Below are 23,295 nucleotides of genomic sequence, written 5' to 3' on the forward strand. Positions count from 1 at the left end.
TTCTTATTCACCCAGTCCATACACTGACTCACCTGTACCCAGTGCAGGTATTGACATGGACGAGACGCCCTTCTTATTCACCCAGTCCATACACTGACTCACCTGTACCCAGTGCAGGTATTGACATGGATGAGACGCCCTTCTTATTCACCCAGTCCATACACTGACTCACCTGTACCCAGTGCAGGTATTGACATGGACGAGATGCCCTTCTTATTCACCCAGTCCATACACTGACTCACCTGTACCCAGTGCAGGTATTGACATGGACGAGATGCCCTTCTTATTAACCCAGTCAACGCACTGACTCACCTGTACCCAGTACAGGTATTGACATGGACGAGACGCCCTTCCTATTCACCCAGTCCATACACTGACTCACCTGTACCCAGTGCAGGTATTGACATGGACGAGACGCCCTTCTTATTCACCCAGTCCACGCACTGACTCACCTGTACCCAGTGCAGGTATTGACATGGACGAGACGCCCTTCTTATTCACCCAGTCCATACACTGACTCACCTGTACCCAGTGCAGGTATTGACATGGACGAGACACCCTTCTTATTAACCCAGTCCATACACTGACTCACCTGTACCCAGTGCAGGTATTGACATGGACGAGATGCCCTTCTTATTCACCCAGTCCATACACTGACTCACCTGTACCCAGTGCAGGTATTGACATGGATGAGACGCCCTTCTTATTCACCCAGTCCATGCACTGACTCACCTGTACCCAGTGCAGGTATTGACATGGATGAGACGCCCTTCTTATTCACCCAGTCCACGCACTGACTCACCTGTACCCACAGTGCAGGTATTGACATGGACGAGATGCCCTTCTTATTCACCCAGTCCATACACTGACTCACCTGTACCCAGTGCAGGTATTGACATGGATGAGACGCCCTTCCTATTCACCCAGTCCACGCACTGACTCACCTGTACCCACAGTGCAGGTATTGACATGGACGAGACGCCCTTCTTATTCACCCAGTCCATACACTGACTCACCTGTACCCAGTGCAGGTATTGACATGGATGAGACGCCCTTCTTATTCACCCAGTCCATGCACTGACTCAGCACCTTCGTCCAGCCGTAGTTAGACTGTTGAGCCCTCAAATGGGCTACCATCTTACATTTCAGATTACCACCAGAAGTCAAGACGTAGCCATACTTTGTCATAGAATGTTCTGAAAAACATCAAGCAATCATTGAAAATGGATGGGCAATACGATTAATATGCTATCATGCTGAAATGGCATTGTGTGTTCAAAGCTTTCGGCCATGGGAGCCGTGCCAATTTACACTTGTCAGAGGGGTACACATATGACGTGATCTAGACTACCAGTCCTCGGACTTTCATTTTGTGGAAGCCTCGGTGGCTGAGTGGGTAAGATAGCTGACTTTGTGTGCTGGCGATGAGGTGCCTTTTCTCTGGCAGTGTGGGTTTGAATCCCAGACGGGACTCTACCCCCAAAAGTATAAGAATCTCTACTTTTTCTAAGGAAGTGTTATCCCAGATACAACTTTTGTTACATGTTGAAAGAGATCAGAATTGTGTCCCTAAGTTCGGGGTTAGTTCGACTGCAGGGTAGGACCGGACTATGATCCGTTTCATCAGTACTGTACCCGTGTTTCATCAGTACTGTACCCGTGTTTCATCAGTACTGTACCCGTGTTTCATCAGTACTGTACCCGTGTTTCATCAGTACTGTACCCGTGTTTCATCGGTACTGTACCCGTGTTTCATCGGTACTGTACCCGTGTTTCATCGGTACTGTACCCGTGTTTCATCAGTACTGTACTGTACCCGTGTTTCATCAGTACTGTACCCGTGTTTCATCAGTACTGTACCCGTGTTTCATCAGTACTGTACCCGTGTTTCATCAGTACTGCCCGTGTTTCATCGGTACTGTACCCGTGTTTCATCAGTACTGTACCCGTGTTTCATCGGTACTGTACCCGTGTTTCATCAGTACTGTACCCGTGTTTCATCAGTACTGTACCCGTGTTTCATCAGTACTGTACCCGTGTTTCATCAGTACTGCCCGTGTTTCATCGGTACTGTACCCGTGTTTCATCAGTACTGCCCGTGTTTCATCGGTACTGTACCCGTGTTTCATCAGTACTGTACCCGTGTTTCATCAGTACTGTACCCGTGTTTCATCAGTACTGTACCCGTGTTTCATCAGTACTGTACCCGTGTTCCTCAGTACTGTACCCGTGTTTCATCAGTACTGTACCCGTGTTTCATCAGTACTGTACCCGTGTTTCATCGGTACTGTACCCGTGTTTCATCGGTACTGTACCCGTGTTTCATCGGTACTGTACCCGTGTTTCATCAGTACTGTACCCGTGTTTCATCAGTACTGCCCGTGTTTCATCGGTACTGTACCCGTGTTTCATCAGTACTGTACCCGTGTTTCATCAGTACTGTACCCGTGTTCCTCAGTACTGTACCCGTGTTTCATCAGTACTGTACCCGTGTTTCATCAGTACTGTACCCGTGTTTCATCGGTACTGTACCCGTGTTTCATCGGTACTGTACCCGTGTTTCATCGGTACTGTACCCGTGTTTCATCAGTACTGTACCCGTGTTTCATCAGTACTGCCCGTGTTTCATCGGTACTGTACCCGTGTTTCATCGGTACTGTACCCGTGTTTCATCAGTACTGTACTGTACCCGTGTTTCATCAGTACTGTACCCGTGTTTCATCAGTACTGTACCCGTGTTTCATCAGTACTGTACCCGTGTTTCATCAGTACTGCCCGTGTTTCATCGGTACTGTACCCGTGTTTCATCAGTACTGCCCGTGTTTCATCGGTACTGTACCCGTGTTTCATCAGTACTGTACCCGTGTTTCATCGGTACTGTACCCGTGTTTCATCAGTACTGTACCCGTGTTTCATCAGTACTGTACCCGTGTTTCATCAGTACTGCCCGTGTTTCATCGGTACTGTACCCGTGTTTCATCAGTACTGTACCCGTGTTTCATCGGTACTGTACCCATGTTTCATCGGTACTGTACCCGTGTTTCATCGGTACTGTACCCGTGTTTCATCAGTTCTGCCCGTGTTTCATCAGTACTGTACCCGTGTTTCATCAGTACTGCCCGTGTTTCATCAGTACTGTACCCGTGTTTCATCAGTACTGTACCCGTGTTTCATCAGTACTGTACCCGTGTTTCATCGGTACTGTACCCGTGTTTCATCGGTACTGTACCCGTGTTTCATCAGTACTGTACCCGTGTTTCATCGGTACTGTACCCGTGTTTCATCGGTACTGTACCCGTGTTTCATCGGTACTGTACCCGTGTTTCATCAGTACTGTACCCGTGTTTCATCAGTACTGTACCCATGCTCCTGGGTTTCACTGTCCTCCCACATGCAGCTGACTTTCATCATATACTACTCAAAAGAAGTTAGAGATCACCGTGTCATGACATAGAAAGAATCAGGTGTTCTTTCACTTCTTTTGGGAAGTATATGTCACAAATAATGTCTGAAGCAGTGTAAAATCCATACCCACACACACACTCACTCCCACTCATATCAGGGGACACGGATGGCCCAGTCGTCTGAGGCCATGCAGTTCGCTGCCATCAGAGTGCAAGTCAAATCAATCATAAACATAATTTTGCGATACTGACGCCAAGAAGAACAAGACTCACTCTTCTCGAAGCACTCCTGTTGTATGACTGGTCCTGCTGCCCGTAGTATTGCCTTCGAGATGGCGCCTGCAGGAAAGAACACACCACATTGTCAAGAGCTTCATGGACATCTGTAGCCACTTTAACAGCAGGATCACTTTGTCAAATTGGGGAATAATTTTGTCATGTTCACAGACAGATTGTACACTGGGTGTCACATGAGTCACTGCATGTCAGGTCACATGACTCCCAGGTGATCCGACTTACTGTAATTGAGGTCACATGACTCCCAGGTGATCCGACTTACTGTAATTGAGGTCACATGACTCCCAGGTGATCCGACTTACTGTAATTGAGGTCACATGACTCCCAGGTGATCCGACTTACTGTAATTGAGGTCACATGACTCCCAGGTGATCCGACTTACTGTAATTGAGGTCACATGAATCCTTGCAGCAGTTGACGATGCAGTCTGTGGTTTCCATGGTGACATCACCTTGAGCAATGACAACTGTGACGGGACCGAGCTTATAGTTGGTTCCGGTGGGGGAGCTGGAGTGCATCCCTGTGGAAGAATGGTGGATTTCATGAAACATTTTTCATGTGACTTCAACATAGCCAACTCACGTTTTCTACATCACCTTTCTAGTCACCTTTCCCGACCTTTAGTCACCTTTCCCGACCTTTAGTCACCTTTCCCAAATTTTAGTCACCTTTCCTGACCTTTAGTCACCTTTCCCAAAGTTTACTGGGGACTTTTTCTAACCCATAATCTCCAACAAGGCTACACTAGCCAGTTAACTGAGCTGAATTGTAAGTGCAAGACTTGCTTCAGACATTTATCAGCTATCGAGCCACGACGGGAGCCAGGATGTACTGGTCTTATAGTTAATAATGTTATTTACCTTTCAAAACGCCGAAAAGGCTATTCAACGCAGGGACCCCACCTGGGGCTGCCATCGCTGGGCTGGGAGGAACCGGTGCCTGTCCTCCCCCAAATGTCCGGTGCCTCCTGGAGGACCCCCGGCGGCCCCTGAAGGACCCCCCACGGCCCCTGGAGGCAGGCCTGGTGTAGGGGCTGGGGGTGCTGCTCATCCAGTCACTATCACTATACGGCCTCTCACTCTCCGCCTTGAACGCCTGGTAGGTAGAAAAATTAGGTTCTGATATTACATTGACAGGGACTAGCCAGACCTACAGATGCAGTTCTCAGACATTCGGTGAAACCCACGAGCACAGGTATGGTGCTGACAAACCTAGAATCATAATCAGGGCGAACCCGGATTCGAATTGCGGCGCCTTGGACGGCCTGGCCACCTGGCCTCCATTTTCTATTTGAAACATTTCTTCTGTTGGGTAAAGTTTGTATTGTATTATGATATATATATGTTTTTGTTGAAAAGTTAATTATGAAAAAATCATACAATTTGAGCACTTGTCAATGACATGAAGCAGGTGGATTGGGGGTAGTCGTCTAAGGCGATGGAGTTGCATCCCTTAGGCATGCAAGGAATCTATGATCATGGGTTCGAATCCCAGTTTCCTCCTGATTATGGTTCTAGGTTTGTCAGCACCAACCCATACTCCTGATTTCATCAACGTGGTCATTAAAGGTCTATGACCTGCATCACTTGGGGCTTTCCTCCCACATCAACACATTGACATATAACTGAAACATGTTCAAAGAGGCGTTAAATCAAACTCACTCACTCACTACTCTACAGACAGATTACCTTGAACACAGCGCGATCACTCGGGTGCACCACGAAGTACACAGTTTGTAGGGGAGATGCAGAGTTGGTGTCTAGGAATGTCCGGACGGAGCTGAACATGAGGTCGGCTGCAATGTCGGCTGGGAAGCCCTGTCGCCCTGTGCCGAGTGCAGGGAAGGCAATGGATGTATAACCACTGGAGTCCGCCTCCGTCAGACACTCTGTCACGAGGGTCCGCAACACCTGGCAACAAAACACTCAAGGTCAAGGTCAAACACTACTTTACACCCAGTGGGAATTCCAGGTTAGAATTGGTCCCCTGGGCCCTGTTCCACAAAGCGATCTTGGTGCTAAGACGATCTTACATCCATACATAACATAGCCTTGCTACAGACATAGCAGTAAGTTTCCTTTGGGCCCAGCAACCTGGTCAGAAAATTCGATGGGGTGACTCAGGCTTGATGACTTGGTTAATTGTATACTCCAATGGTGTGGATCTTTGCTCATTATATCAATCACTGGTTTGTCTGGTCCAGACTCGATCAATCACTAACAGCCCAACGTCATACAGCTGGAATATTCTGTGTGGCATTAAATAACAAACAAAAACAAACAAAAGCAAAGCTTAAACAGTACAGTATCACCACTGTTGAAGATATATCTGAAACTCGGGCAGTCAACAAGAATAATATACTGGTCATTTCATGTATTATGTGGTAATATCCCACAAAAAGACCCTTAAGATGAAAAACTTCCAATCTGAGTTAGTTTGAGAATGAACTTTGGAATAAATTCAAGGTCCATGAATGCAGATGTATTTTTTTTATATTTTATCCATTGAAACCAAAATAAGTTGTATTTAGAACGTCATATACCTTCTCTGCCTTCCCTTTGCCGTTGTTCCATTTCAACAGCAATCCATGGAAGACCACCTTGCACTGCAGATTACCTCCCTTTGTGACCGCGACCTCACCGAGGTTGATACCTTCCTCATACTTCCTTTCACATTCTTCTTGTAGTTTAGGACCAGCGGCCTTGAGCAGTGACCTTGACACTGCACCGGAGTTAAGGTCAAGGTCACACTGAGCTGGATTAACCAGAACATCCGCCTGCATCATGGTACAAGGAATTACAGACAGGAAACTCCCACGTTGTTCACAAGGTCACTGTGGTCAGTATGTTACATGGTCCACAAATGATCCATCTCCGTTTTCATAAACACTCTTTATATAAGCATTACCATATCATAATTTGTAAACTGGTCTCCAAGATTCAAAGCTAGATCGGAACGTCACCCTGCTTCAAAATTAATCAACATTTAGGGCATCTGGGTTAATGTCCACATGAATGGATAATATTGATTTCAATAGAGAGAGAGTTTATGGATGTCAACTTCTTTATTATGAAGAACACAACATTTCATAGAATGTGCTTACTTCTTTTTCAGGTGAATGACAGAGTACATGTATCTTATGTGCATTAAATGCTAATGAAAAGCCTGGCTTGATCCAAACCATCTCACCTTCACTAACGCCAGTTCCTTGCTGACAACATTGATACCCGGGGAGTCAGTATCACCTTCATCACTTGCTACGTATGTTGATCCTGCAAGTATCAAGATGAGGTAGGTCATTAGCTGCACGCCCATAGTATACAGTCGGGCTTAATGACCAAAGTATACAGTCAGGCTTAATGACCAAAGTATACAGTCGGGCTTAATGACCATAGTATACAGTCAGGCTTAATGACCATAGTATACAGTCAGGCTTAATGACCAAAGTGTACAGTCGGCTTAATGACCATAGTATACAGTCGGGATTAATGACCATAGTATACAGTCGGGCTTAATGACCATAGTATACAGTCAGGCTTAATGACCATAGTATACAGTCAGGCTTAATGACCAAAGTGTACAGTCGGCTTAATGACCATAGTATACAGTCGGGATTAATGACCAAAGTATACAGTCAGGCTTAATGAATGAGTAAGACACAAACATAATCGGGGCAAGCTGAGATGAAAACCCACGGTTATAGATTTCTGACGTGCCCAAGGGTTGCAACTCTGCACAAAAAGTGAGTCATATTTTCACATATACTGTTGCAAAACGGTCCCTACGACATGTTGAGGGCATAAACAAGATATTGTCCCATGTGGAATAACTGGATGTGAAGTTACTACAATACACACAATGAAACTCGAAGACATTATGACCATCGAATATATGGGGATCTATTCTAACCCCAAATCCCCATGGGGTCGATATCATGGAGTTCAACTGAAGAAGATTTTATTGTAATTGTTCATTGTGAACATCAGGGTACCCTTGTACAAAACAACCTAAGTGCTACTACAAGGTATGGCAGTTACGATCACCTTAGCGCTAAGATCCCTGTACTTACCCCTGGTGTTTTTTGTTGTAATTGTTCATTGTGAATCAACGTTAGCGCTATGACCGTCCTAAGTCTATGTAAAGGTATGGCAGCTACCTTAGCGCAAAGATCCCTGTACTTACCCCTGGTATTTTTTGTTGTAATTGTTCATTGTGAAACAAACTTAGCGCTATGACTGTCCTAAGTCTATGTAAAGGTATGGCAGTTACGATCACTTTAGCGCTAAGATCGCTGTACTTACCCCGAGTAGACTCTGTATCTGAAGCATCCTCCGACTCCGATCCACTGTTACTATAATGAACAGGCTCTTCCTCAAGAACACTTTCCTCACTGCTGTCAACACTGTCACTGTCGCCATGACTACCCCTGTCTTTCTCAAACAGCTTGTTCCCGACTTTCACGAACATGCCCACTGTGTCGGTCTTGATGTCGCAGAGATAAACGTGTTGAAGGCAGGTGTAACCCTCTGGATCGGGCCGCCACATGTCGAGAAGGGCCTCCATGATAGCAGTGATGGCATCCTGCAGAGGGTAGCCAAATATACCCGAGCTGATGGCAGGAATGGCGATGGATTGTATATTGTTGGCCTCAGCAACCTTCAAGATGTTCCCCACAGTCTCTCTCAGGACCTCCTCCTCCCCTTGGTCCCCCCCTGCCCACACTGGTCCCACAGCGTGTATCACCACCTTGCAGGGGAGGGACCCTGCAGGCGAGCACACGGCCTCCGCATCCACCAGGGGACCGTTTTCCTTGATGTACTGGTCACAGTACTTCACAATTGCATTTCCACCTGCAACATGATGTTTGTTGGTATGTGTGTCTTCACGTAAGATTGTCGTTGGCTATTTCAACAGATGCACACAATTTGACGTCTTACCTATAAAAGAGTGACCCTTTGCAAACTTTGAGAAGTATTAAATACTTCATAGCTTATGAAGGTATAAGCCTGATAGTTGTTTCCGTATTGCAATGGGCTTAATCTTTCCCACAATGTATGCTTATGTATGGTGATTAGCCTGTCATACCGCGGATGTTTTGTTTGTTTGTTTCTTTTTTAACCCTGCATTCAACAAAATTCCAGCTACATGACGGCGGTCTGTAAATAATCGAGTCTGGACCAGACAATCCAGTGATTGACATCATGAGCATCGATCCACAATTTTGGGATATGATAACATGCATCAACCAAGTCAGCGAGCCTGACCACCCAATCCCATCAGTCGCCTTTTACAACAAAACAAAGTCGTCTTTTACGGCATGCATGGGTTGCTGAAGACCTGTTCTGCATCTTCACAGGTCGCAACATGCATTAAAATTATCATCACACTAACAACCATTACTCAAAGTTTGATGTTGTATCTTGATATTATCTCATCATGATGACAGGAACATTCCATTTGCCCTCATGAAAACATATATGGACTTGGAGCATATTGTTATCAGTAGAAACAATCTCATTAAAATCAGACCTTGGTTCTCGCTACCGCTAAACAAAGATCTGAAGACGTCCCATCAGAACAACCTTTCATCTGACCAATGAGAGTGTCGCTTACCAGATCATGAAAGTGACAGTCGGAATGTGATTTCTAATCATACAACCTCGAAAACTTTAACACGGGGTATTCCAAACGATAGTTACATGTTTAACGACTGAATCCATACAATCTAGACCATCTATCAGCCATTCCAGAATGGTTTTTTTTGTTTAGGTTTCAAATTTGTAATCGAGAATTTGTCAAAATATGTTTCGAAGCGTAGTTGCCAATTTAAAATTAGTGCCATAAAGCACGAGAAAGCTGCCTTCTGATTGGTCATTCTACTGGTCGGTCAAAGTTCGCGCAAGGTCGGTCTGACGTGACCCGTAATGGGATGTCTTCAGATCTTTGTTTAGCGGTAGCGAGAACTAAGGTCTGATTTTAATGAGATTGCAGTAGAAAGAAAGATGCTGTCCCATGTTTTGTGTGAAAAAATGTTTGTTATGGTTTCAAAACATGCATTTGTATTTTACCCACAAAAAAACAGTTGTTAGCATTAGTCATTTATAAATATTCTGCATGATTAGGTGGGCTGATATCTTTAACTAATGCCGTATAACTTTATTTGGACAAACAATATCCTGGATAAGAAAGTTGCCTACCCTTATCGACTATGGCTTTGGCCACCCCTCCTCCATGCTGCAAGTCCCTATTGGCAGCGTTAACGATAGCGTCCACAGCCAGGTCCCGCATGTCTCCGAGGATGACGGACAACACTCCTCCCGAGGGGACATCCCATCTTCTCATCTCTCGCTTCTTCTTCTCCTTCTTCTCCGGAGACATGTCCTTTGGTTGAATGATGCACTTCACATTTTGTTCAACGGCTGACAAGAGTTCTCTTCCCTTCCCCTTAACAAAGAACTCTTCGATTCCCGGAAGAACAATCTTATGCTGTTTAGAAAATATTTGAGACGTCATTTTGTTAAGGAGTTTCTCCGCGTCAGCAAAGCCCTTCTGATATCCTGAAATTTTCAACTCACAGCTGACAATTCCTTCATCAACAATTATCTTAACTTGATGCTTCTCCAGCTTCCCTTCTATCAAGCGGATTTCATTTGATTTAAACATATTTAAGAATTTGGCAGTTGAGGCTTCAAGGGGGAGAGATTTTGACCGTAATGCGTTCATGCTGAGGAACTTCTCCACCTCCTCCCTGACACTCCCTCCTATATCGCTGGTGCACAAGATCAGGAGGTTCCCCTTCTGCTGGACCAGCTCCAGCTTCCCCTGATGAGCCTCCAGTAGCCCGCTCCTCTTCTCTCCCCATTCTGCCTTCCTCAAGACTGCTTCTGTAGCAGTGTCTACAGCAATCGTTAATTCCGTTAAACTCGTCTCAAAAACGTTTCTTCCTTTTTTGGCATCAGCCTCTGTTTCCGCATAGATCAGAACCTCCTTGTTTCCGCATCCCCATACACAACGGACGCTATTCAGTTTCTTTTGAATGAAGTCTGCTGTCTTGTGTGATCTCAGAAGTTTCATGGCTTCCTCTGTCTTGAAAGGGGTTCTTTCAATTATTAGATTTTGAACAATTCTCAAACATTCTAATTTTGCAGAAAGAACATCAGCGCTGGGCCCTTCAAATGTAACAATGTCTTTCTGGGTGTCTATTCTTGTATTTACCTTCGGAAACATATCTTCAAACTTTGACAATGGTAAATAGTTGGCCTGAAATGGTTTCAAGTTGCAGCTCTCAGTCCTTGGTGGTGAAACAGGGACTGATGATTGTTTCACTTTTGAAATTTGAAACTTTACAGAATCAACTAGCCCACTGGTGCCACATATGATGAGATCCGTCATCTCTGTCCCCTGGTATAATTTCACTAAATCTGCCCTACTCTTCAGAATGGGGTTGACTGCTGTGAGAATCTCATCCAGTAAACATTCAGGCACAGATGTATGCAAACATTCAACTTTCAGATATTTACTGACATATTCTGAAATGTCTCTTCCAATGCTTGCTTTCCAGGAACTTAATTTATTTACAGAACCAGTGTGTTCAACCATGAGCATCACTCTGTCTTTGGGCTGGGGAATAAATCTGACAATGCCATGTAAACTTTCCCCAATAAACTTCACAAATTCTTTCTGACAGACAGAAGATTTCGACAGGAAGCACACCACATAATTGTCCAGTGTCTTAATGATCACTGAGCTGTTTGTTCCTTGTGGAGGATCAGCTGACCTGTTCGTTCCTTGTGGAGGAGCAGCTGACCTGTTTGTTCCTTGTGGAGGATGAGCTGATCTGCCTGTCTGAGCTCCCCCATCGGTGGACCTTGTGGACCTGCTTCCGGCTTCTGGTTCCTGTTCGCCACTGCGGTGATGGCCTTGGCCAGGCGTCCATGAGGACTGTCTGGGTATAGGTCCCCGGTGTGTGGCGGCACCTCTGCTTGCTTGGGCAGTGCCAGGCGAGGACTCATCCTTGCCTCCCCACGTGTCCAGCAGGTCATGGTGGAGGGTGACAATCACGTCATGCGTGTTCAGCTTGTGGCTTTTTTCACAGACTCTTTTTGCAACTGTGAACGTAATGTTTAACAAATATGAAATACAAAAATAGTGATATACATGCCTTTGAAACAGTTCATGTTACTTAAAGTCCTACATTGACGTCATTTATCTCAACTACAACATATTTTTAATATAAAGTTAGGTCTTATACTATGAGCTAGAGGCGAATGGAGTCAACCCTAATGAGGGTCGCATAAAACCCCATGTACCCCGAGTGATCCTGCTACAACAAATTTATCTAACCGATATGTTTTAATATGACATTGTAAAATGATTCAAAAAAATTCAAAATCGATAGAAAACAGGTGATCGATTGAGCTGAGGTTAGTTTGAGCTATGCTCAGTGACATCCATTGGCTCGGAAAAAGTGTGTGGCTTTTTGCTTTGAAGCGGGGTATAAAGGATTTATTCTGTCTCAGAAATGCACATGCAGCCTGTTGTACTCATGGCAGGGTATAGGAGTTTTATTCCCCCGCTGAAAATTTATTACCCTCCAAGGCAGGTTACACAGTATTTTACCAAGATCATGTGGACCAATCAGATCTCATCATTCTAACAAGGAGGTATGATAATAGTCATTATTGAACATGTTTCAGTTCTGGACAGGGATGAAAGGGTTATGCTAGGAATGAGCAAACATGCCTGCCTTGGAGACCAGCTTTCTGTTTAACAAAACACGAAAGTAATAATAGTAGTTTGGCGCTCTTCTATATTAATGTCACTGTGAGCAATATTCCAGCTATATCACAGTGGGATTACATAATCAAGTCTGAGACAGGTAAACCAGTGATTGAGCAATGTCCAACACAATCAAGGTTCAATGATACGTTATCGGCCTAGTCATTGAGCCTGATGACCAGAGGCAATCCTAGGTCAGCAGCAACCACAGTAGTAATAGTAGTAGTAGCAGTAGTAGTAGTGGTGGTATTAGTAGCAGTAGTAGTAGTAGTAGTAGTAATAGTAGTAGCAGCAGTAGTAGTGGTGGTATTAGTAGTAGCAGTTGTAGTAGTGGTGGTATTAGTAGTAGCAGTAGTAGTAGTAGTGGTGGTATTATTAGCAGTAGTAGCAGTAGCAGTAGTAGTAGTGGTGGTATTAGTAGTAGCAGTTGTAGTAGTGGTGGTATTAGTAGTAGCAGTAGTAGTAGTGGTGGTATTAGTAGTAGCAGTAGTAGTAGTGGTGGTATTAGTAGTAGCAGTAGTAGTAGTGGTATTAGTAGTAGTAGTAGTGGTGGTATTAGTAGTAGCAGTAGTAGTAGTGGTGGTATTAGTAGTACCTGTAGTAGTAGTGGCGGTATTAGTAGTAGCAGTAGTAGTAGTGGCGGTATTAGTAGTAGCAGTAGTAGTAGTGGTGGTATTAGTAGTAGCAGTAGTAGTAGTGGTGGTATTAGTAGTACCTGTAGTAGTAGTGGCGGTATTAGTAGTAGCAGCAGTAGTAGTGGCGGTATTAGTAGTAGCAGTAGTAGTAGTGGTGGTATTAGTAGTAGCTGTAGCAGTAGTAGTAGTAGTGGTGGTATTAGTAGTAGCAGTAGTAGTAGTGGTGGTATTAGTAGTAGCTGTAGCAGTAGCAGTAGTAGTAGTGGTGGTATTAGTAGCAGTAGTGGTGGTATTAGTAGTAGCAGTAGTAGTAGTGGTGGTATTAGTAGCAGTAGTGGTGGTATTAGTAGTAGCAGTAGTAGTAGTGGTGGTATTAGTAGCAGTAGTGGTGGTATTAGTAGTAGCAGTAGTAGTAGTGGTGGTATTAGTAGTAGCAGTAGTAGAAGCAGCAGTATTAGTAGTAGCTGTAGCAGTAGTAGTAGTAGTGGTGGTATTAGTAGTAGCAGTAGTAGTAGTGGTGGTATTAGTAGTAGTAGTAGTGGTAATATTAGTAGTAGCAGTAGTAGTAGTGGTGGTATTAGTAGTAGCAGTAGTAGAAGCAGCAGTATTAGTAGTAGCTGTAGCAGTAGTAGTAGTAGTGGTGGTATTAGTAGTAGCAGTAGTAGTAGTGGTGGTATTAGTAGTAGCTGTAGCAGTAGCAGTAGTAGTAGTGGTGGTATTAGTAGCAGTAGTGGTGGTATTAGTAGTAGCAGTAGTAGTAGTGGTGGTATTAGTAGTAGCAGTAGTAGAAGCAGCAGTATTAGTAGTAGCTGTAGCAGTAGTAGTAGTAGTGGTGGTATTAGTAGTAGCAGTAGTAGTAGTGGTGGTATAAGTAGTAACAGTAGTAGATGCAGCAGTATTAGTAGTAGCAGTAGTAGTAGTAGTAGTGGTGGTACTAGTAAAAGCAGTAGTAGTAGTGGTTGTATAAGTAGTAGCAGTAGTAGTAGCAGTAGTAGTAGTAGTAGTAGTAGTAGTAGCAGCAGTAGTAGTAGTGGTGCTTTTAGTAGTAGCAGTAGTAGTAGTAGTAGTAGTAGTAGTGGTTGTATAAGTAGTAGCAGTAGTAGTAGCAGTAGTAGTAGTAGTAGTAGTAGTAGCAGCAGTAGTAGTAGTGGTGCTTTTAGTAGTAGCAGTAGTAGTAGCAGTAGTAGTAGTGGTGGTATTAGTAGTAGTAGCAGTAGTAGTAGTGGTTGTATTAGTAGTAGCAGTAGCAGTAGTAGTAGTGGTTGTATTAGTAGTAGCAGTAGTAGTAGCAGTAGCAAGTGGTGGTATTAGTAGCAGCAGTAGTAGTAGACATCGTTATTGCTGTCGCCATCGTAATAGTAGTAAGAAGTAAATGTACCTTCAGGGTCATAGAAGTACACAACGGCTCCGGAGTGGTCTGGGGAGCGTGTGACAGCCTTGACCTCTCCTCCGCCACTCTTGCGTCTGTTCATGAAGTAGAACTTGATGTTGTCGTCCGTGGTGTCCGGCCTCAGGGACGTGACCTTCACACTGGCAGACTGCAGCACTTGCGTCACCTTCAGCCACGAATCCTCAATCGGTCTTTTCATGAAATGGGTCTTTAGTTCCCCAATGTCTGAAAGAAATGTATTGCTTAATTCAAACTCTGATAGGATTAAACAGTCCAGAGTTTTACAAACATTTCAACAATTACAGAAAGGAGGAGAAGGGTTTAGCTTAAGGATCTAATTTAGTATAAGCAGACTGATCCCTATTATCGTATCTCGCGTTACCAGTGAAAGTGTTTGTATCGGTCTATATATACTTCTGTCTATTATGACGATTCAAGGAACAGTTAGGAGATTCAATGCATTATGCTGTTTTCCTAGTAACTAATATTTCATTATTGTATCACTGGTCCAGGGCTTTTATCTTCCTAACGTGTTGTGATTTCACTAACCTTAATGATTAGGGCTTGCAAAAAAGATCGATAATCTATATTATCATCTATGGGAAGAAATATTAACAATTATCGATATGAAAATTGTGTCAACAATAATACCTTATTTAAACTGTTGTGATGAAACAAAGTTTAGATTTACCAAAACAGACTTGTAATTGTCAAAAATGTTTATTGCTGAAGATGGAAAGTAACTGTTTTTGTTATATCTCAAATTTCCACAAAGTAATCCCTGCATAAACGTGCCACCACTCCCCAGTGGTGTGAAATATGTTGATATCTTTAGGATATATTTTTGTGTATTTGCTCCATGGTACTGCTCCAATATTGATTGTATTGATAGCCAGCCCTATTAAAGATACAAAAGTTTTACACAAAATGGAAATTCAAAACGTAAACCAAACAAAATCATTACAGTAGAATCTTGATTTGAACGCATTGAGTGTCACAAGACAAAACTGTGTTGGTCATTCAGGACAATTCATGTTGCATGTTACAGAATGTGACTTACGACAACAATTACAGATATATGCCAGTTACCTGGCTTTTCTTTGAAAGTCACCAAGAACGCCCCGGAGAGTGATGCTGGCAGCACCGTTTCCACTGTCAACTCAGTTTTCGCCTCCAGGAAGTTCTGTATGCAGTCAGCATGTGTTGCGCTACTGGCGTTCTCTACCAGGACCCGGAACTCGTCCTCGATACACACCTGCTCCGCCTCATCTGTCGCGACACAGATTACCTTGCAAATTATTCACCTTATCCTTCAAAAATACATGATTAGGATTGTATCTTATAATTTATATCTGTAAAAATTTAAAAGAAAGATCGTCTATAGAAGCACAGTTATAGTGTATTGTGGCAGGATGACAATAATTATTCAATGGAAGAAAATATGATAGGAATAACAGAATGCTATACTTTATAGAAGCACAGTTATTGTTTATCATGGCAGAACGATAATAATTACTCAGGGAAAGGAAAAATTGATTGGTTCAAAGGACTTACTCTCAGACGAAGGTGTCGATGATCTCTCCGCGGATCCAGATGGATGAGGCTGAGGCTGAGGCTGAGGAGGGCCTCCAGGACAAGGGGGATGTGTTCCATGTGGTGGTGCCCACCCTTGACCGTAATGACCCATGGCGTGGGTGGGCATGATGCCGTGTGGTGGGAGATAACCATGGGGTTGTGGGTAGGGAGGCGCGGGATAACTCCAGGTCCCAGTCTCCCCACCCCATGAGGGTGACGCTGCAGGACGTGGGTGTGGAACGGGGACCTGCGAGGGTGGGGCTTCTTGTGATGATTCCCCCTTTGAAGGCAAACTAGTCGGGGGGAAATAGGGTGGGTGGGTATACTGGTATTGAGGGCCCTGATAGGGGAACGGATACATAGGCATCCACATAGGAGCCCCCCCTGGTCCAGTTTGTGAGGGGTATCCATAATATCCTGGTCCAGTTTGTGGGGGTTGCCCGTGAATTCCTGGTCCAGTTTGTGGGGGTTGCCCAAGAATTCCTGGTCCAGTTTGTGGGGGTTGCCTGTGAATTCCTGATCCAGTTTGCTGAGGTTGCCCGTGAATTCCACCAAGATTTGTTGGGGTTTGGGGCTGACCATGTTGAGTGTCATTCTTGTCAATCACGGAATGGGATTCTGACATCTTTGTATTTGATTGTAGGGGCAGATTGACATTGGAAACATCTCCAACCACCCCACCACCATCTTCTCTGTCATCTCCTCCTCTTCCACCACCTTTTCCACCAGCTTCTCTTCCTCCTTCGCCTTCTCCTCCGCCATCTTCTCCCCCTCTCCCTCCCTCTCTCACGTCTTTTCCTCCTCCGCCATCTTCACCCCCTAATCTTCCACTTCCTCCACAATCTTCTCCACCTCCTCTTCCTCCCTCCCCTTCTCCTCCTAATCTTCCACCTCCTCCTCCGCCACCTTCTGCCCCTCCTTCACCGCCCATGTCAGGAGGTGGTACTTTGTTCAAGGACCCACTGGCAGCCAACGTATTCCCTAACAGCTGACTTCCTCCAGTCCCTGCACCTTGAGAGTGTGTTAGAGGCGCCTGGGATGCAGCGTTCACTTCGTATCCTGTCTCAGGATTTGCTTTGTCTTCAGACATAGTGTTGTGGGTATGTTATTTGATGTGTGTGTAAGATACACCAAGACTGGCTATGGCATCTTGGCGTTAGTACTGTGAGCGGTACAGATTATTCTGTACACAATTACAGGCCGGCAACGTCTCTCACAACCAATCAAGGAGGAGTCAGCATAAGCTTCTGAAAACAAGAAAACAGCGTTATCACTCTCCCACCATGAGGCACATTAGAAGTTTGTTTGTTCATATAGTAGGGGGGCGGTCTGGTAGCCTAGTGATTAAAGCGTTCGCTCGTCACGCCAAAGACCCGGGTTCAATTCCCGACTTGGGTACAATGTGTGGAATATTTGATTGTTTGTTTGTTATTTAACGCCGCACTCACCAATATTCCAGCTATATGACAGCAGTCTGTAAATAATCGAGTCTGGACCAGACAATCCAGTGATTGACATAATGTACACATCCACACGACTGGGATCGATGACATGCATCAACCAAGTCAACGAATATGACCACCCGATTCTGTTAGTTGCCTCTTACGACAAGCATAGTCACTTTTTACGGCAAGCATGGGTTGCTGAAGATCTTTTCTACCCCGGATCTTCATGGGTCCCCATTAGAGACACTACGTACTAAGTACAATAACTACCCACGAAGATCCGGGTTAGAATAGGTCTTCAGCAAACCATGCTTGCCGCAAAAGGCTTGTCATAAAAGGCGACAAATGGGATCGGGTGGTCAGACTCACTAACCTGGTTGATGCATGTCAAGGTATCCCAATTGTGTGGATCAATGCTCATGATATCAATCACTGGATTGTTTGGTCCAGACTTGATTCAATCTCATTAAAATCAGATCTTAGTTCTCGCTACCGCTAAACAAAGATCTTAGGACATCCCATTACAGGTCACGACAGACCGACTTTGCACGAACTTTGACCGACCGATAGAAGGACTGACAAGAAGCCGACATTCGACAATCAGAAGGCAGCTTTGTCAGGCTTTACGGCACTAAGTTCAAATTGGCCACTACGCTTCGAAACATATTTTGACAAATTCTTGATTACAAATTTGAAACCTGAACAAAAGAACATTCTGGAATGGCTAATAGATGGTCTACATTGTATGGATTCAGTCGTTAAACCCGTAACTATCGTTCGGAATACCCCGTGTTAAAGTTTTCAAGGTTGCATTATCAGAATTCACATTCAGAATGTCACTTTCATGATCTGGTAAGCGATGCTCTGATTGGTTGGATGAAAGGTCGTTCTGACATGACCTCTAATGGGATGTCCTCAGATCTTTGTTTGGCGGTAGCGAGAACTAAGATCTGATTTTGCTGAGATTGAGACTTGATTATTTACAGACGCCGTCATATAGCTGGAATATTGCTGAGTGTGGCGTATCTAAAAGATACTTGTCAAGACTGATTTCGAAAGTTGGTGGCATAATTTCCTTTTTACAGAGTTATTGCCTTTGATCCATGTTATTGTACTTTTGTTTGTTTGTTTATTTGCTTGTTGGTTTGTTTGTTGTTTAACTAATGCAAACTTTCATTCATGTACGATACAAGTTTCTGAAAAAAATCCCCATTTCATAGAATATGCAATAAGTTGAAAAGCACAGAGCAAGGACCATAACTCTGTACAAAAATATCTTACAGCACCAATTTTTAAACTCTTTTGAGATCATGAACAGTAACGCCAGTGTGTAAACTTTCATTACTCCAACTAACATAGTTTGGGAGAAAGTTTGTCCCCATTCAGAAGCAGATGGATGGACCTTGTTTGTATTCCCTGGCCCACTTTTTCTACCAGCTGCTTCTACCATGAATAAAACGCCAAAGGTACAGTTGTACTGTGGGTCGAGATCTGTTGTACTGTTGGTCGAGATCTGTTGTACTGTGGGTCGAGATCTGTTGTACTGTGGGTCGAGATCTGTTGTAAAGTGGGTCGAGATCTGTTCTACTGTGGGTCGAGATCTGTTGTACAGTGGGTCGAGATCTGTTGTACAGTGGGTCGAGATCTGTTCTACTGTGGGTCGAGATCTGTTCTACTGTGGGTCGAGATCTGTTGTACAGTGGGTCGAGATCTGTTGTACAGTGGGTTGAGATCTGTTGTACTGTGGGTCGAGATCTGTTGTACAGTGGGTCGAGATCTGTTGTACAGTGGGTCGAGATCTGTTGTAAAGTGGGTGGAGATCTGTTGTAAAGTGGGTCGAGACCTGTCGTACAATGGGTCGAGATCTGTTGTACAGTGGGTGGAGATCTGTTGTACAGTGGGTTGAGATCTGTTGTAAAGTGGGTCTAGATCTGTTGTAAAGTGGGTCGAGATCTGTTGTAAAGTGGGTCGAGATCTGTTCTACTGTGGGTCGAGATCTGTTGTACAGTGGGTCGAGATCTGTTGTACAGTGGGTCGAGATCTGTTCTACTGTGGGTCGAGATCTGTTCTACTGTGGGTCGAGATCTGTTGTACAGTGGGTCGAGATCTGTTGTACAGTGGGTTGAGATCTGTTGTACTGTGGGTCGAGATCTGTTGTACAGTGGGTCGAGATCTGTTGTACAGTGGGTCGAGATCTGTTGTAAAGTGGGTGGAGATCTGTTGTAAAGTGGGTCGAGACCTGTCGTACAATGGGTCGAGATCTGTTGTACAGTGGGTGGAGATCTGTTGTACAGTGGGTTGAGATCTGTTGTAAAGTGGGTCTAGATCTGTTGTAAAGTGGGTGGAGATCTGTTGTACAGTGGGTCGAGATCTGTTGTACAGTGGGTCGAGATCTGTTGTAAAGTTGGTGGAGATCTGTTGTACAGTGGGTCTAGATCTGTTGTAAAGTGGGTCGAGATCTGTTGTAAAGTGGGTCGAGATCTGTCGTACAATGGGTCGAGATCTGTTGTACAGTGGGTCGAGATCTGTTGTACAGTGGGTCGAGATCTGTTGTACAGTGGGTCGAGATCTGATGTACAATGGGTCGAGATCTGTTGTACAGTGGGTCGAGATCTGTTGTACAGTGGGTCGAGATCTGTTGTACAGTGGGTCGAGATCTGTTGTACAGTGGGTGGAGATCTGTTGTAAAGTGGGTCGAGATCTGATGTACAGTGGGTCGAGATCTGTCGTACAATGGGTCGAGATCTGTTGTACAGTGGGTTGAGATCTGTCGTACAATGGGTCGAGATCTGTTGTACAGTGGGTTGAGATCTGTTGTACTGTGGGTCGAGATCTGATGTACATTGGGTCGAGATCTGTTGTATAGTTGGTTGAGATCTGATGTACAGTGGGTCGAGATCTGTTGTACAGTGGGTCGAGATCTGTTGTACAGTGGGTGGAGATCTGTCGTACAGTGGGTCGAGATCTGTTGTACAGTGGGTCGAGATCTGTTGTACAGTGGGTCGAGATCTGTTGTAAAGTGGGTGGAGATCTGTTGTAAAGTGGGTCGAGACCTGTCGTACAATGGGTCGAGATCTGTTGTACAGTAGGTGGAGATCTGTTGTACAGTGGGTGGAGATCTGTTGTAAAGTGGGTCTAGATCTGTTGTAAAGTGGGTGGAGATCTGTTGTACAGTGGGTCGAGATCTGTTGTACAGTGGGTCGAGATCTGTTGTAAAGTGGGTGGAGATCTGTTGTACAGTGGGTCGAGATCTGTTGTAAAGTGGGTCGAGATCTGTTGTAAAGTGGGTCGAGATCTGTCGTACAATGGGTCGAGATCTGTTGTACAGTGGGTCGAGATCTGTTGTACAGTGGGTCGAGATCTGTTGTACAGTGGGTCGAGATCTGATGTACAATGGGTCGAGATCTGTTGTACAGTGGGTCGAGATCTGTTGTACAGTGGGTCGAGATCTGTCGTACAGTGGGTCGAGATCTGTTGTAAAGTTGGTCGAGATTTGATGTACAGTGGGTCGAGATCTGTCGTACAATGGGTCGAGATCTGTTGTAAAGTGGGTTGAGATCTGTCGTACAATGGGTCGAGATCTGTTGTACAGTGGGTTGAGATCTGTTGTACTGTGGGTCGAGATCTGATGTACATTGGGTCGAGATCTGTTGTATAGTTGGTTGAGATCTGATGTACAGTGGGTCGAGATCTGTTGTACAGTGGGTCGAGATCTGTTGTACAGTGGGTGGAGATCTGTCGTACAGTGGGTCGAGATCTGTTGTACAGTGGGTCGAGATCTGATGTACAGTGGGTCGAGATCTGATGTACAATCGGTCGAGATCTGTTGTACAGTGGGTCGAGATCTGTTGTACAGTGGGTCGAGATCTGATGTACAATGGGTCGAGATCTGTTGTTTAGTGGGTCGAGATCTTTGGCCCACTGTTTCTATCAGCTACTTCTACCATGAATACAGTGTATACACGTGCATTTTTAGTCTCAGTATCATAATAAATCAATCAATACAGCAACGATTCGGACAACAGCTTTGTTGTACCGACATGACAAAACAATAAAATCTCTGTCTGAAGCACCCGTAAAATCCGTAGAACATCCAAGAACATATAGTTACAGGGCGTTTATTATTACTAGTTGTGTGTGTAGTATCACCCGTTCTGTTGTCACTCATTCTGTCGAGTCATATATCCCACATCACTCAACAGAGAGAGAGAGAGAGAGAGAGAGAGAGAGAGAGAGAGAGAGAGAGAGAGAGAGAGAGTACGTCCGTTAAATTCGCCCGCCATGAAACCCGGCTGTGACGAGGGAAGATATTGCTTTATGTGGCAATTATTCATTAGTGTTTAGTTTCTTGGTTTAAATTAATTATTATTGTCTGTGCACTAAATGAAAGTTATTTAACAATAATCTTGACATATCAATAATATAATTCATATGAAAATAAGCGTTCGGGTATAACATCAGTTATTTCTCCAATATATTCGATGATAGTTGATATATTGAAACACATCTAGGAAAATATTTATGGATTAATAGTTAGATGTTAGGCTGACATTTACAAAAGACAAGTTATTCACGCAACTTGGCTCGCTCCTCTCACTATCACGGCAGCTACACGCGATTATCTCCCTTAGTAGAGTATGTTGCGAGGTGCATGGCTTTCTTCTTTTTCCACTAATTTTGAAAGTTTTTACTGCCCGTGCTGGCTAATCCTCCACTTAATCATTCATTTTAGACATTCTTTTCCAAATGACGGTTATATTTACCCTGTAGGATGAGGATTGCTTATTGTCACCCCCGATAATCATCTGCGTATCGATGCTATATTTCTATCGTACACACATGGACCCTACATGACAATGATTCTGACAGCGCTGTGGGCATCTAAACATGACCAATGATGTGTGTGTAGGTAATCTCGTACCTGTACGACCACTGTACGCCCATGGTGTGAGATCCGCCGTGACACCGCACACCACCACACACAGCTGATGAGCGGATGTCGTAGATCTATCTCCCTGTTGTGTCAAAACAGTGGGAAACACTCGGCAACTTTACGTTACCGTGATAAGAACGAATCGGACGTCCCTGGCCAACTAGTGATGTTCTGATTCCTCCCTCTGCTGCTTCCTCGCTTCCTCCCTCTGCTGCTTCTTCGTTGATATCTCTGATTCTGGGAAGTACGCTCTAGAGGATGACGTCACGAATATTCCTACTTTCGCTTTCTATTCCACCCGTTAGTGATGCACACTGACAGGGAAAAACCACGTAATACCATATGTTGTGAAATGTTCAGTTAGTTGTAGATCTATATGAAAAAATAACATTTGAATTTTTTGTCTGCATCAGTTTAATTGCAACTTGCATGTCTGTAACATTTATGTAGATTTATTCAGTTATCTATTATTTTTTATTTGTTTTGTTTAACGCAGCACTTAAAAATATTCTAGCAAAATGACGGCGTCTGTAAATAATCGAGTCTGGACCAGACAATCCAGTGATTGACATCATGAGCTTGGATCCACGCAACTGGGATACGATGACGTGCATCAACCAAGTCAGCGAGCCTGACCACCCAATCCCGTTAGTCAGCTTTTACGACAAGCATAGTCGCTTTTTACGGCAAGCATGGGTTGCTGAAAACCTACTCTACCCGGGATCATCACGTGTCCTAATATTGTTTAATGTGTGTATTTATGTGTGATGGATTAGTTTTCTACAAGGGCACACCCAATACATGAACCTCGTGTGGCGTTTACAGAGTTACCCGATGA

The 23,295-nt window shown here is 44.3% G+C and overlaps 1 protein-coding gene across 1 annotated transcript in view; it reads right to left on the reverse strand.

Annotated features, from left to right (window-relative positions):
- The window catches only part of LOC124117656 (protein mono-ADP-ribosyltransferase PARP14-like), a 34,812-nt gene extending 12,106 nt beyond the window's left edge, over positions 1–22,706 (reverse strand). The window contains exons 1-13 of the mRNA XM_046479641.2: positions 22,446–22,706; positions 16,059–17,326; positions 15,594–15,773; positions 14,493–14,729; positions 9,899–11,809; positions 8,003–8,551; positions 6,891–6,973; positions 6,244–6,477; positions 5,390–5,611; positions 4,562–4,796; positions 4,084–4,221; positions 3,678–3,743; positions 1,017–1,196 (exon numbers count right to left, since the gene is read on the reverse strand). Coding sequence (XP_046335597.2) covers positions 1,017–1,196; positions 3,678–3,743; positions 4,084–4,221; positions 4,562–4,796; positions 5,390–5,611; positions 6,244–6,477; positions 6,891–6,973; positions 8,003–8,551; positions 9,899–11,809; positions 14,493–14,729; positions 15,594–15,773; positions 16,059–17,169 — 5,146 coding nt within the window. The 5' untranslated portion in view covers positions 17,170–17,326; positions 22,446–22,706. The remainder of the gene's footprint in view (positions 1–1,016; positions 1,197–3,677; positions 3,744–4,083; positions 4,222–4,561; positions 4,797–5,389; positions 5,612–6,243; positions 6,478–6,890; positions 6,974–8,002; positions 8,552–9,898; positions 11,810–14,492; positions 14,730–15,593; positions 15,774–16,058; positions 17,327–22,445) is intronic.
- Positions 22,707–23,295: the final 589 nt, after the last annotated feature.

The sequence above is a fragment of the Haliotis rufescens genome, unplaced genomic scaffold, assembly GCF_023055435.1.
Source record: "Haliotis rufescens isolate VD_foot unplaced genomic scaffold, xgHalRufe1.0.p SCAF_48, whole genome shotgun sequence".
Taxonomy (NCBI): domain Eukaryota; kingdom Metazoa; phylum Mollusca; class Gastropoda; order Lepetellida; family Haliotidae; genus Haliotis; species Haliotis rufescens.